The sequence below is a fragment of the Rattus norvegicus genome, chromosome 1, assembly GCF_021556685.1.
Source record: "Rattus norvegicus strain SHRSP/BbbUtx chromosome 1, alternate assembly SHRSP_T2T, whole genome shotgun sequence".
In the NCBI taxonomy this organism is placed as follows: domain Eukaryota; kingdom Metazoa; phylum Chordata; class Mammalia; order Rodentia; family Muridae; genus Rattus; species Rattus norvegicus.
Window position 1 is genome coordinate 235417518 of NC_141534.1, and position 12281 is coordinate 235429798.

The 12281-nt window shown below is 38.8% G+C and overlaps 1 protein-coding gene and 1 long non-coding RNA gene across 10 annotated transcripts in view; one reads left to right on the forward strand and one right to left on the reverse strand.

The window, feature by feature from the left end:
• The window catches only part of Zng1a (Zn regulated GTPase metalloprotein activator 1A), a 42451-nt gene extending 30922 nt beyond the window's left edge, over nucleotides 1–11529 (reverse strand). For 5 of the 6 annotated variants that reach the window (XR_015648920.1, XR_015648918.1, XM_087604411.1 and 2 more), the window contains exons 1-4: nucleotides 11298–11529; nucleotides 7956–8042; nucleotides 5828–5924; nucleotides 3777–3868 (exon numbers count right to left, since the gene is read on the reverse strand). Coding sequence is in view for 4 of the 6 variants with exons in the window: in XM_087604411.1 (XP_087460537.1) it covers nucleotides 3777–3868; nucleotides 5828–5924; nucleotides 7956–8042; nucleotides 11298–11448 (427 nt within the window). In the remaining 2 variants the exon portion in view is untranslated. 6 annotated transcript variants of the gene reach the window in all.
• A 175-nt stretch (nucleotides 11530–11704) lies between these two features.
• LOC102556915 (uncharacterized) overlaps nucleotides 11705–12281 on the forward strand; it is a 28249-nt gene continuing 27672 nt past the window's right edge. For all 4 annotated transcript variants that reach the window (XR_015653119.1, XR_015653117.1, XR_015653118.1 and 1 more), the window contains exon 1: nucleotides 11705–11959. This is a non-coding gene — a long non-coding RNA (uncharacterized LOC102556915). The remainder of the gene's footprint in view (nucleotides 11960–12281) is intronic.

Consider the following 12281-nt stretch of genomic DNA (forward strand, 5'->3'; position numbering starts at 1 on the left):
CCAAGGACTATTAGGTGATGTCTGAAGATAATCTCAGCTGCCTCTAGAAATATGCTACTGGCATCTAGTAGGTAGAGGCTAGGGATGCTGTTATACACTCTATAATGCTCAAGATAGCGCCCCTCACAGAAGATAACTGGACAATCTATAATTTGTGTCAAGGCTGAGAAATTCTGAACTACATTACAGAATCTTCCTTCTTCAAAACCCAATTAAACAAATTTTTTTAAAAAAATTTACATGTCAAAATTTTATCAGAACAACCAAATAATAAGAAAATATCAGATTCCTAACCATAAATTTTATTATAAGAGTAATAGCCAAAATTAGAAACAAAGTTTCTATGGGACTGTGATAGTTTGAATAAGAAGGGCCCCACAGACTCATATATTTGATTGCTTGGTCATTAGGGAATGGTGTTACTTATCAGGAATCAGGAAGTGTAGTCTTGCTGGAGTAGGTGTGGCCTTGCTAGAGGAGCATGTCACAGGGGGTGACCTTCAGGGTTTCAAAAGCTCAAATCAGATCTTTCCTGCTGCCTTTGGATCTGGATATAGAACCCTCAGCTACCATTATCTGCCTGTGTGCTGCTACGGTCCCCACCATGAGGATAATGGACTAAACTCTGACCAAGTCTCAGTTAAGCGCTTTCCTTTCTAACAGTAGTGGTGGTCAAAGTGTCTCCACAGCAACAGAACGAAAGACAGTGACTTACTGTGGTCCTTCCCTAACTCAACTCCCACCTCCAAAAAGAGGATACAGAAGAATAGATTACAAAACCCTACTACTTTAACAGAAATAACTCTGTGGGGCGGCAGGCAGTGAAAGGTACCCTGATTCCTGTTCGAAATAGGTCGAATCCCTGGGAAACCCTAAAAGGAACGGCGGGTGCTTTCCCATTCTCCCAGAATATCAGGGCCTCACGTAGCTGTGACCCCAAAGATCCCTGTAGAGAGGTTTGAGACAGACTAGTCATGTAGGGCAATGCCTTGAGCCTCTCCTCCATAGGCAAGGAAGGACATGACCACAGGTTACATAGGCTCAAGACAGATCAGTTGCAGAGGACAATGCCCCAAAACCCCTCCTCCACAGGTGAGGATGTGACCATAGGTCACGTAGGCTCAAGTCAGTTCAAACACAGAAGCAGGACCACACCTCCAAATATGTAGATGAGGTCTTCCTAGGCTCTCAGGCCAAACCAATAGCAAGTACCTGCTGCCAGACCCCGACCCGTCCAAAAACTGTATTTAAGGGTCGTGTACAGGATTAAAGGTGTGCGGGAATTATTCCATCGTCTGAGAGCTTCCGTCATAAGAGCTGTAACACTGCTGCTTGGGGAAGAGATCTGCTCTCCCTGAAATCGCCTCCAGAAGCTCCCCTGCACCCCTTGGCCAGCTAGTTCAGTCTCCGGCTGGCTGAGCCTGCAGCGGCAGTGGTGCAAGGGGGGAAAGACCAGCAGCAGGAGGCAGCAGAAGCAGTACCCCCATCCCTGCCTGAGTTCTCTCCCCCTCACCGGAAACCACACACCTAGTCCAGTGAGAGATCTGTGAAAGAGCACCTCGGCACCAGAGCCCTACATAACTCCTCAAAAGACAAGACACTGAACTAACTGCAAAGTAATGAAGGGGAAAGTCAATGATAACAACAAATATTTCAAGAATAACTTTTTTTTTTATAAAGTCACTTCTATAGTTGGGGGGATTTGCTTTGTAGGACTGAGAGGATAAGGAGTGAGATTTCTGAGGTCTGAAGATGCCCACAGCAGCAATAATTGACTATGTACTACTAGGTTAGTGGAGCAACCCAAGACAGCCGTACTAGGGATTTGTGGGCAGAAACTAACAGCCATTGTATCTCATCTATCTGTCTGTCACCAGTTGCCACAGCTTCCCTCCTCTCGTGTCCCAGTAATATCCAGCTTTCAAACTGGTGCTCAAGAAAACATGTTTGGGTAAGATACTGACGCTATTAAGGGGAATTCCTCATCAATGCACACAGGTAAAGGAAAGTCCTCTGACTTTCCTACACCAGGCACAAATGCATGTATGTGATTACAGCAGAGGAAAATAAATACAGATAAATGTCAGGAAGGGAAAGGAAGGAGCAATTTAGTAGGACAGACAAATGGCAAGGGATTCTTCAAGGAAACATAGTCTAAGGCACCAAATAAAAGTTTGAGGTAGCTCTTCATAGCAAAGAACTTGAAAGCAACAATACTACACAAAACAAGCTTGAACACAAGAAAAGAGTAGAGTAATATAAAAGGAGGATTTGCACTTTGGAATAATTAAACAGCATCACTGCTTAACCGATACATGTGCTTACAATAATAGTGAATGGATAAACAAGTATGGGGATTAGTAACATAAGGAAATGAAGGTTCCTCAGAGTAAACGCAGCTGCAATGATACACCAGAACAATTAAAACAGGGTTAAGGGCATAGGGCATAGCTTAGCAGCAGAGCACATACCTAGCACGTGCAAGGTACTAAAAAACAGTAAAAAGAAAATTAGAGGCCAGTGAGATGGCCTAGTCGGCAAGGGTGCACACTGCCAAACCCGATACCTTCAGCTCAAGTTCCAGGACCCACATGGTAAAGAGAGAAAGCCGTCCAGCATGGTGGAGAAAGAGAGCTGAGTCCTACAGGTTCTCCTCTGAACTCCACACTTACCACAGCATACAAATTCATATTCATGCTCACTTATTCATATTCATTCATTTTCTATTATCCTCTTCCTCCCTCATCCCCTCTAGCCAACTTTCCTTATAAATAGATAAACAAATTAATATAATTTTAAAAAGAAAAATAGACTAAACAACCAAAATAAAATTCATTATGGAAATTCTGTATTAGAACAGAATAATTTCAAATGAAAATGTCCTCAAATAAAGCTTACAAAAAAATTGCTAAAAATCAAACCAAGTTTCTACACTTTCACTAGATCACAATTGTTTGGGACCTGATTCTAGTAACATTTGATGTATTATACAAACATTTGGGACCTAATTATTTTTAAGTGACCATTGTTGCCCTACTTGATCTCAAGAGAATCCATGTCAAGCAGCTCACGACCACCTATAACTCCAGTCCCAGGGGATTTAACACCCACTTCTGGCTTCTTTGGTCACTGAACACATATGATACTGAACACATATGATACACGCACATACATACAGATAAAATAAATGTCTACCAAAAATCATAACTCATTCCTACCAACGACTCCAAATCAATTGGTAAACTTTAAATCCTATTAATAGCTTAAACGTCTCAAGCATACACTGATGACTGTCCTGTGAGGCAAGCTAGAATTTCTCTTCCTTGGAACAACAACAAAAATTAAATCCAGAGTACAGTTCTAGGGCTGGCGAAATGGCTTGACAGGTAAAGGACTTGCTGTGCAAACGTAAAGACTAGATCCAAAATGTTCGCAGAAAAGCTAGGTAAGCATGACTACCTACATGTAATTCCATTGGTGAAGTAAATAAACAGAAGCCAGAAACAGGGATCCCTGGAATGAGGTGGCCAGCCAGACCAGCCAAAGTGACAAACTCACTTCACTGAGAGACCCTGCTTCATCAATACATAAGAAAGAAGGCAACTGAAGATGTGTCAACCTCGAGTCTCTTCGTGAACAGGCACACACATGAGCCCCACACATTTGAACATTCATGAACACACTCCACACAAACATGTGTAAAAAATACCTATTTCAAATATTTCTCTAAGGTCTCAAAGAAGTATTTATTGGTGTTTAATAATGTCATTTCTTACCAGGATCTGCTAGCCCAGTGGTCTCTAAGAGTATGTAATCAAACTTGCCCTTCTTCTGCATCAGATTCTCTATAGCTTTAAGGCCATTGTCCCTGGAAAATACCAAAAACACAGTAATAACTAATAACTAAACATTTTTAAATCTAAAATATCTGAAAATATAGTCAACAATACAACACAAAAATACTCTCAAGTACATACAAATTTAAATTCTAATAAAATGTCCAATACTTAACAAGAAAAAAAACAGGTGCAAATACAGATAGAAATGATATAATAAGTTAATACTTTATTATGAGAAAAAGCAAGACAATAGCTAACAGAAGTCAGTATTTATTTTACAGCTTTAGTAGTTCAATAAGGAAAATGATTAAATTGAAATTAAAGAAATGTCATTACTTACTATTTAACTCTAGTCTGAATTAGGATACAACATAATTTCTTAAAGAGAGAGAGAGAGAGAGAGAGAGAGAGAGAGAGAGAGAGAGAGAGAGAATATATCTAACTATGCAGCTGAGCCTGGCCTGGAACTGTCAATCTCCTGCTTCCACCCCCCAAACTGTGGCATTATAGGCTTTTATTACCAATTTTTCATTCTTATAATACCAAAAGTAAGGCCAAACACTGAATGTGTTGCCTTTTGGTTAAGAAAGACTTTATAACTACTTCCTCTTTCCAAAAAGTTTGACTCAGTGTCAAACATCTAAGATCATAAATAACAGGAGAAACAATTCGCTATTGTATAGAAAAATCAATAGGACAAGTAGTAACTGTGATAATTTATCCAAGAGTTTATTTTATCAAATGATTTATCTGAGTTGCTGTTGTCCATCAGGTACTCTTCTAGGACTTATGGCAGTTTAGTAAACAAAATAGACACTGCCCCTGGAAACGTATGCTGAGACATGTTTTTTCTCTCTGTTTCTATGCTCTTACTAGGATTTGAACACAGGGCCACACACATGCTAAGCAAGTCTGCTACGACTTAGCTACAGTCCCAATCTTCTTTTTACTTTTCTGGTTGTTGCAGGATCTCACTAAGTTCCCCAGGCTAGCTTTCACTCACTTGGTAGCCCAGGTAGGCCTTGAATTTAGAATCCTCCTGTATCAGCCTCTCGAGTAACTCAGATTACAACTCTGCCATCAGTCTTGGCTGGTTCTTTCCTCTTTCTTACATGCTTGTATGTATCAGCATGTGTAGTGACATGTAAATTCACATGTGTACATAGAAGACAGATACCAATGTTGGGTATCTTTCTACCTTATTTTTTTTCTGACAAGGTCTCTCACTTGTACTTGGAGCTTACCAATCAGCTTTCATCCCTGCCAGACCAGGGATCTCCAGGGATCTACCAGTCCCAGCCTACCCAGCATTGGGTAACTCACACTACCATCCTTGGCTTTCCATGTTGGTACTGGGGTTTTAAACTCAGGTCCTCAAGCTTGTGTGGAAGCACTTTACCCACAGAGACATCTCACAGCCCATGATTATTCTCTCTTTTATTTTAAAAAGGTTGAATGCCTAGAGGCTGGAGAGATGGCTCAGTGGGTAGGAGCAATTGCTGGTCTTCCAGAGAAACAGAGTTAAAGTCATACCACCAAGCTAGTGGCTTACGACTTTCTGTAACTCTAATTTCAAGGCATTTGGTGCTCTCTTTGGACTGTGGGCACCATTCATGAATGTGGTACACAGGCATACATATATGCAGGCAGATATAAAAATAAAAATTTTAAGGAAAAAAAGGAGGTTGAATACTTGGAAATAAGACTGATGATGCATTAAACTCAGAATAATCTTTCTTTATATAGAAAATATGACACTGAAAATAAGTTTTAAAATTCCAAGGAAAAAATAGAAACATTAGAACAAATGGAAAATAGCAAGAAACAAAGAAGATACAATCTAATAAATTTATATCCTACCCAAAAATACAATGGTACATGCTATATAAGTAAATTCAGTTAAATTTATAAAGGAAAATCGAAGCTGGAAATATAATCAGCAGACATCTTAAGTCAGCCAACAGGCACATAGTAAACCCACTCCTTACTTGACCGAACAGCAGAGGCAACCGTTTCTAAGTTCCAGCCATTCTTCATAGAGTTCTCCTCCTTGACTGACAGCTAAGGATTTCTCTACTGCATTCCCTAGAAATATAAAGAGACAGTTTTTATATTATGTTCACTAGCTAAAACAAAAAACAAACAAACAATAAAACCAAGGAAGTTCAGAAATAGTTCTGAACAGAAAATTATAACACAGAAACTATAGCTTAGAACATGTATTCTTTCATAGCTCTAAACAATCAATAAAACTTCACATTTTACTAATGGCTTAAAAGTCTCATGAAGTACATTGATGACTCTTCTGTGGTGCAGGCCAGAATCCCTCTTCTTTCAAACAAAATCAAACCCAAAGTAAGTATTTAATTCAGTAAATATTTAAATTATGGTATGCTAGATGATTTCAACTTTTCTTTCTATAAAACTTAAATAGAGCCAGGCACGGTATATATACCTGTAATCCAACACTGAGGAGTCAGAGGCAGAAGGATCTGCAGTTTAAGATACAACTGTGCCACATCAGCCTAGGCTGATCAGTGAGACCTGATCTCAGGACTGTAAGACAAGAGCTGAACAATCTGAGGTTCAGTGGTTAAGAGCATCTGCTGCTCTTGCAGAGCACCGGAGTTCAGTTCCCAGAACCACACTCAACAGTGGATGGCTCACATCTACCTGGAACTCCAGCTCCAGGGGAGTCAAGGTCTACTTAAGGCCTCCAAGGGCCTGCACACACAAACACACACGTGTACACAGAACTAAAAATACCTTTAAAAATTAAATGAATAGAGGCTGAAGAGAGGGCTCAGGGGATAAGAACACTTGTTGGTCTTACAGAGGACCTGGGTTTGATTCTCAGCACTGATATGGCAGCTCGTAACTGGCTATAACTCTAGTTCCAGGGGACCTAACACCGTCTTCTGACCTCCATAGGCACCAGGCATTCACGTGGTATGTAAACAGACATGCAGGCAAAACCACTTATTTACATAAAATATATTAAACAAATAATTTAAGTTCTAGGAAGACGATAAATATGTCTCCATCCTCCTTAGGACTCTCACTTGCTCAGTCCCATTTTTTAATAAAGGAACTACCCTGAAAACATTTTTCTTCTCATCTACTGTCCACTTTCTAATTATACTGAGACGCTGAGTCCTTTGAGATTTACGTTCTTCTCTTGTGAGGCTGTTTCTCTTTTAATTCCATACTAAATCGGTGGTTCCTGTTCTAAGGTTGTTCAGGATTCTAAATATTCATTAAGACTCTGCTTCATTCCCACAAAGGTTTTTGGCTAAAGTATCATGTAGCAATTTAAAAATTAAACTTTTATTCAATTAAAAAGTCTTATAGTAAGGTTTACCTGGGAAATAAAATACACATGAGATGTTTATCACAAGAATGATTTTAGATGTTTTACATACAATGTACCAATGCCAGGGAAAAGTTTTAAAGACCAAACAAAACAAAAACATGTATTTTCTATTCATGCTTTAGTTGGCTGATGATAGAGTATTATATAATACTAAGCTATACAAAACATTAATAAAGGAAGTTCGGGAGATGTTGCAAAAGTCAAAAACCATAAAAACTACAAAATAAAGAAAACCAGTAAGAAATAAAAAGTAAACATAACTAGTGTACAATAAAATATTAATTAATAAAAAGCTAGAAAAAGCACTATTAAAAATCCTTCCTTTTTTTTTTTTTTTTAATGGCTGAAGGCATAGCTCAGAAAGGCAGTTCTTAGCTTAGAGAAAACCTTGCACCACAATTAATCAATCGATCTCTTTAAATGTATTTTACTTATTTGTGGGGGTGGGGGGTGGGGGGTGGGGGGTGGGTATGGGGCGGGGACTGTGTTTAATGGAGATGGACTATATGTGTAGGTCAAACTTTTGGAAGTTGGTTCTCACCTGCTGAGGGCAGGGCCTCTCTTGTCGTCTTTCGCCACTACGGGCTAATTAATAAAAATTAATCCTATTTTTCTGAAACTATTTATAGTGACCTCATATTATATACCATCCAATCTTAGCTTTAAGTACAGCGCATCAATGCAGCAGTAGAATAAAGCGTCACAAATGTTACTGAACATAACAGTTATTGAGCTTCACTTACCTTCTCCAAATTCATTTAAGATCACTGCTATTTTCCTATTATGTTGTTCTGTCAGAATGTAATTCAGAAGTGTTGTCTTTCCAGCACCTATAAAATATATTAAAGCAACCAAAGTTGAACACTAATTTTGAGGACACAAAAAGAATGTAAAATGTCTTAGTGTTTCTACGAATTTATGTGCCTTTTTTTTACTTAAAAACAATACAGAGGACTTTACAGAAGAGACTAAAAAACCTTTGAAAACTTTGAAATTATTATTTATACATATCTTATACATAATTATAAATAATCTTACAAGTTGAGGCAGTTTTCTAACTTAATACGACTAAAATAATACCTTCTTCATAACTTATACAGCAATGAAAGGTGTCTACATTTTATATTCATTAAAAAGTTAATGAATTATGGCTTCTAAGAAATGTCACCTATTTTTAAAAAGTCAATTTCTTTCATATGCCCTTTCTTAAGTAAAAATAGTTACTTCCCTAAATTTATCCAACTTATTTTAACATCCATGAACTAGCTATAAATTCAGGTTGCCTATATAGTTACTTTTAACATGCTTAAGCAGTCTATTATTGTAAAACTGATTCTATGAAACAGAATACAGAGGTAGTAACTATACACAGCAGCCTACTCAGGAGAGAAATTCCTAAGACTACACTAACTTTATCCAGCAGGTGGCATAACAGACCTAGTTTGTTCATTTCAAGCAGAAAAAAAAAAATTAATCTTGTGAACCAAAATTCCCAAGTTCATAATGAAATAGGTTTTTTAAAAATACCTTTAAACAATACCTTAACTGCACAGCAGTTCAATTATTGGAATATATCATTCATTTTTATGTAGGTGGCCATTTTCATTGTCCCCAATATTTTGCTGTCACAAGCAGTAATGCTGATGTTTTTACACATAGTTTGCACATGTCTACTAAAATTCATTTGCAAATTTCCTAAGGTATAACTAGGAGATAGTAAGGGAATATCAGGGTACTAATATCTTCAACATTTTAAGTCATATTCCTTTTTTGAAGAGATGACTCTTTAAAATGCTTTGAGGAGGGGTTGGGGATTTAGCTCAGTGGTAGAGCGCTTGCCTAGCAAGCGCAAGGCCCTGGGTTCGGTCCCCAGCTCCGAAAAAAAGAAGAAAAAAAAATAAAAAAAAAATAAAATGCTTTGAGGAGCTCAACATAATCGTGTAGGAGAGACAGATTTAAGAACACAGAACGATGAGGAAATTTTTAAAGCAGGAGGCCTTGAACATAATTATGTATAGGCCAATGAGAAAGTTGAAAGCTATGAATGTAAGAGATTTATTAGGGCTTAGTAATTAATCACATTATGAAGAAAAGGACATTGTAATATAACTCACATTCATTCAAAAGCATCTAACATGCACCAAATTGAAGTTTCTGCCTCCATGGAGCTTAAAAATGTTAAGTGGGGGAAGATAATGGAGGACTTAGGTATAAATTAGAAAGCTATTTTGTTGCAGGTTGATTATTCAACAGGAGACATACAAAATACTATGGAGAACTTAAAAGGGCTATCTAGCTAGAGTAGTTACAGGAAGAATTATTCTAAGCAGTACTTTTAAGACAGTAGTTTTCAACCTTTGTGTCCTGACCCCTTTGATGGAGTCAAATGACTTTCACAGGGGTCACCGAAGATCATCCTACATATCAGATATTCATAATTTGTAACAGTAGCAAAATTAGTTATGAAGTAGCAACAAAATAATTTTATGGTGGTGGTGGGGTGTTTAACTAGAACACGAGGAACTGTATTAAAGGGCTATAGCATGAGGAAGGTTAAGAACTACCTAAGAAGTAAATTCAATGTGTTGGGCCATCTGACAGGCTAAAGGGGTAGGCAGGAACCAGATCACAGAAGTCCTGGAGTTCTTGCTAAGGAATCTAAATTTTGATCCAAGTGGAACCCACTAAAGGATGTAACAATCAACCTAACACTTTGTAGTAAAAGGTAGGGCTAGCACAAAGATACATTAAAGAGCAAGGAGACTCAGGACTACTGTAGTTAGGAAGAAACACTGTTGGTGTTGCAGAAGGTTGGGAATCTCAGGAGCAGGATTTGAGAAGATGTTAGTGTTTGGACACGTTAAGTATGGAAATGTCTGTAAGACATTAAAAACTATACAGAAATGAAACCAAAGGATGGAAGCCAGAGAAATAGGTGCAAAAATAAGAAAATGGAGGAGGCTAGTGGGACAGGGTTCCCAGTATTTCCAAAACAAAACAAAACCCAAACAAACAAAAACAAAAGGCAAAGGATGCAAACCGTGCCCTAGATTCAGTCAGTAACAAGGAGCTTCAGACCATTACCTATACTGTTCCTTTCACCTATCAGTAAGCAAAATGTAGAAAGGCAAAGGGGCAAGTCTGAAGTATACTCTTTGGACAAGGAATTTGCTCCACTTCTACAGAGTAGCGTCTGAATCTAAAATGTTATTTCTTTATAAAAATGAAGCCCAAGTAAAATCTAGAATAGCCTTGGTCTGACTCTAGAAGGGACAAAACTGGTGGTGTGGAGGCACCACCAGTTTTGATTTCTTAGTCGTATATAAAGGGTGTACCAACATCCAGTTTGTTTGTTGCAACACACAGGAACGAGAGTACCACTTGATTCATATTTTTTTCCACAATTTTTATTTTTCTACATTTCTAGTCACTTATTTGTTGTTCCCCTCTGTTAACTGTAATGCTTTAAAAGGATATTTGTAAACGTTTGCATAGAAAAAAAGCACATGAACTGTCCTTCAGAAAACTGCAACATGTTCGCAAATATATGTGTTTTCATGTATCCCCTGTGTGTCCTCAAGACCCCAGCTTAGGAAAGTTTTCAAAACAAAGGTCTTGTTCTAAGTCAATCTCTTACAGTGTTTTGCAAGCAGCCCTCAAAATGGGAGGTGGGTAGTTTAGGACAGTAAATACATACTACTAATGGCTGGAAGAGTTTGATTCCTATGAAATGCAATCCACTAAGCAAGGTGTAAAACAATGTACAGACCGCACCTTTGTTTTCCTTTCCTTTTCTTGATCAGGGCATCCTTTAATAACAATAGACCGTTTTGCTTTGTTTTGTTTTGTTTTTCAGATGAGAAAACTCGGGTGATTTTTATTATTTCCATTCTAAACTGAGGGGAGATGAGCTTCACAAATGTAAGACAACTTATCAAAGAGGCCACAAAATTAAAAGGTGAGTCTGGGTTTCAAAACCGCCTCTGAAAATGCTAGGAGACAGACCCCAGCCCCTACGTCGAAGATTCGTCCACGGCCAGGAGGCCCGGGTGCCTGAAGAGACACGGCAGCCCCCCGTTAATTACCTAAATACCCGGTGACAATTGTGACTGGAATCTTAATGATGAAGTCAAGATTTTCTTCTTTTTCTTGGTGCTTGGTCTCAATGGGGACCAATTCGGGACAATCCTCCGCGTACTCTTCTTCCGCCTCCACGGTTTTCATAGCAGGTAACATGCTGCTGGCAGTACACCACCCCTCAGCTAAAAAGCTGCCGCCAGTCGCACTTCCGCGACAGGATTCGGTCGGCGCGGGGCTGATGGCGTCACCACAACGCGTCGCCTAGCATGACTCTAAGGAACAGCCGGCCCTCCAGCCACGCAACAACGGAAGCTAGACACGCTTTCCCGGGGAGGCACGCCCCTACGCAGAGATAGACACGCCCCCAAGCACAATGGCACGCCCCCTATAGAGCGAGACACACCCCCGAGTCAAACTGCACTTGACTGTTAGGACGCTAGGAGCTCCCATGCCTCGAAGTTGTAGTGGGCTCCAGCAGTTAGCTACTATCTTTTGTTAGGGCTGAGGCAACACCGGTTAGGACTTGGGCAGCTTCACCACAGAACAGACTTTCTCAAGTTGACATATTTTATTCTCATGAAGTCCACCTTTTTTCATTCACATGGAAAAAGAGTGATTATGAAGTCATGCTGTAAACTGTAACCTTTCTCATTTACTTGGATATAAGGTAAACTCACATCATTAATTGTATTTGTTGATTCATACTATTCTCATTAGTCTCTGGACTCCTTTGTATTTGTTTATAGTGGACTCCTTGACAGTTCCCCTAACCTAAAAACATTAAGTTGCACCTCTTCTCCCCCAGCCTAGCATACTAGCTACAATCGTGAATTGGGATCTGCTTGGGAATGCTGAACATTCCTTTATGTGTTTATTATGGCTTGTCCTTATACACATGCACATAAATAATGTTGACCATTGTTTGTTTCTCAATTTCAAAAAAAAAAAAAAAAGAGTACCATTCTACCATTCAATGTATAATCTCTTGG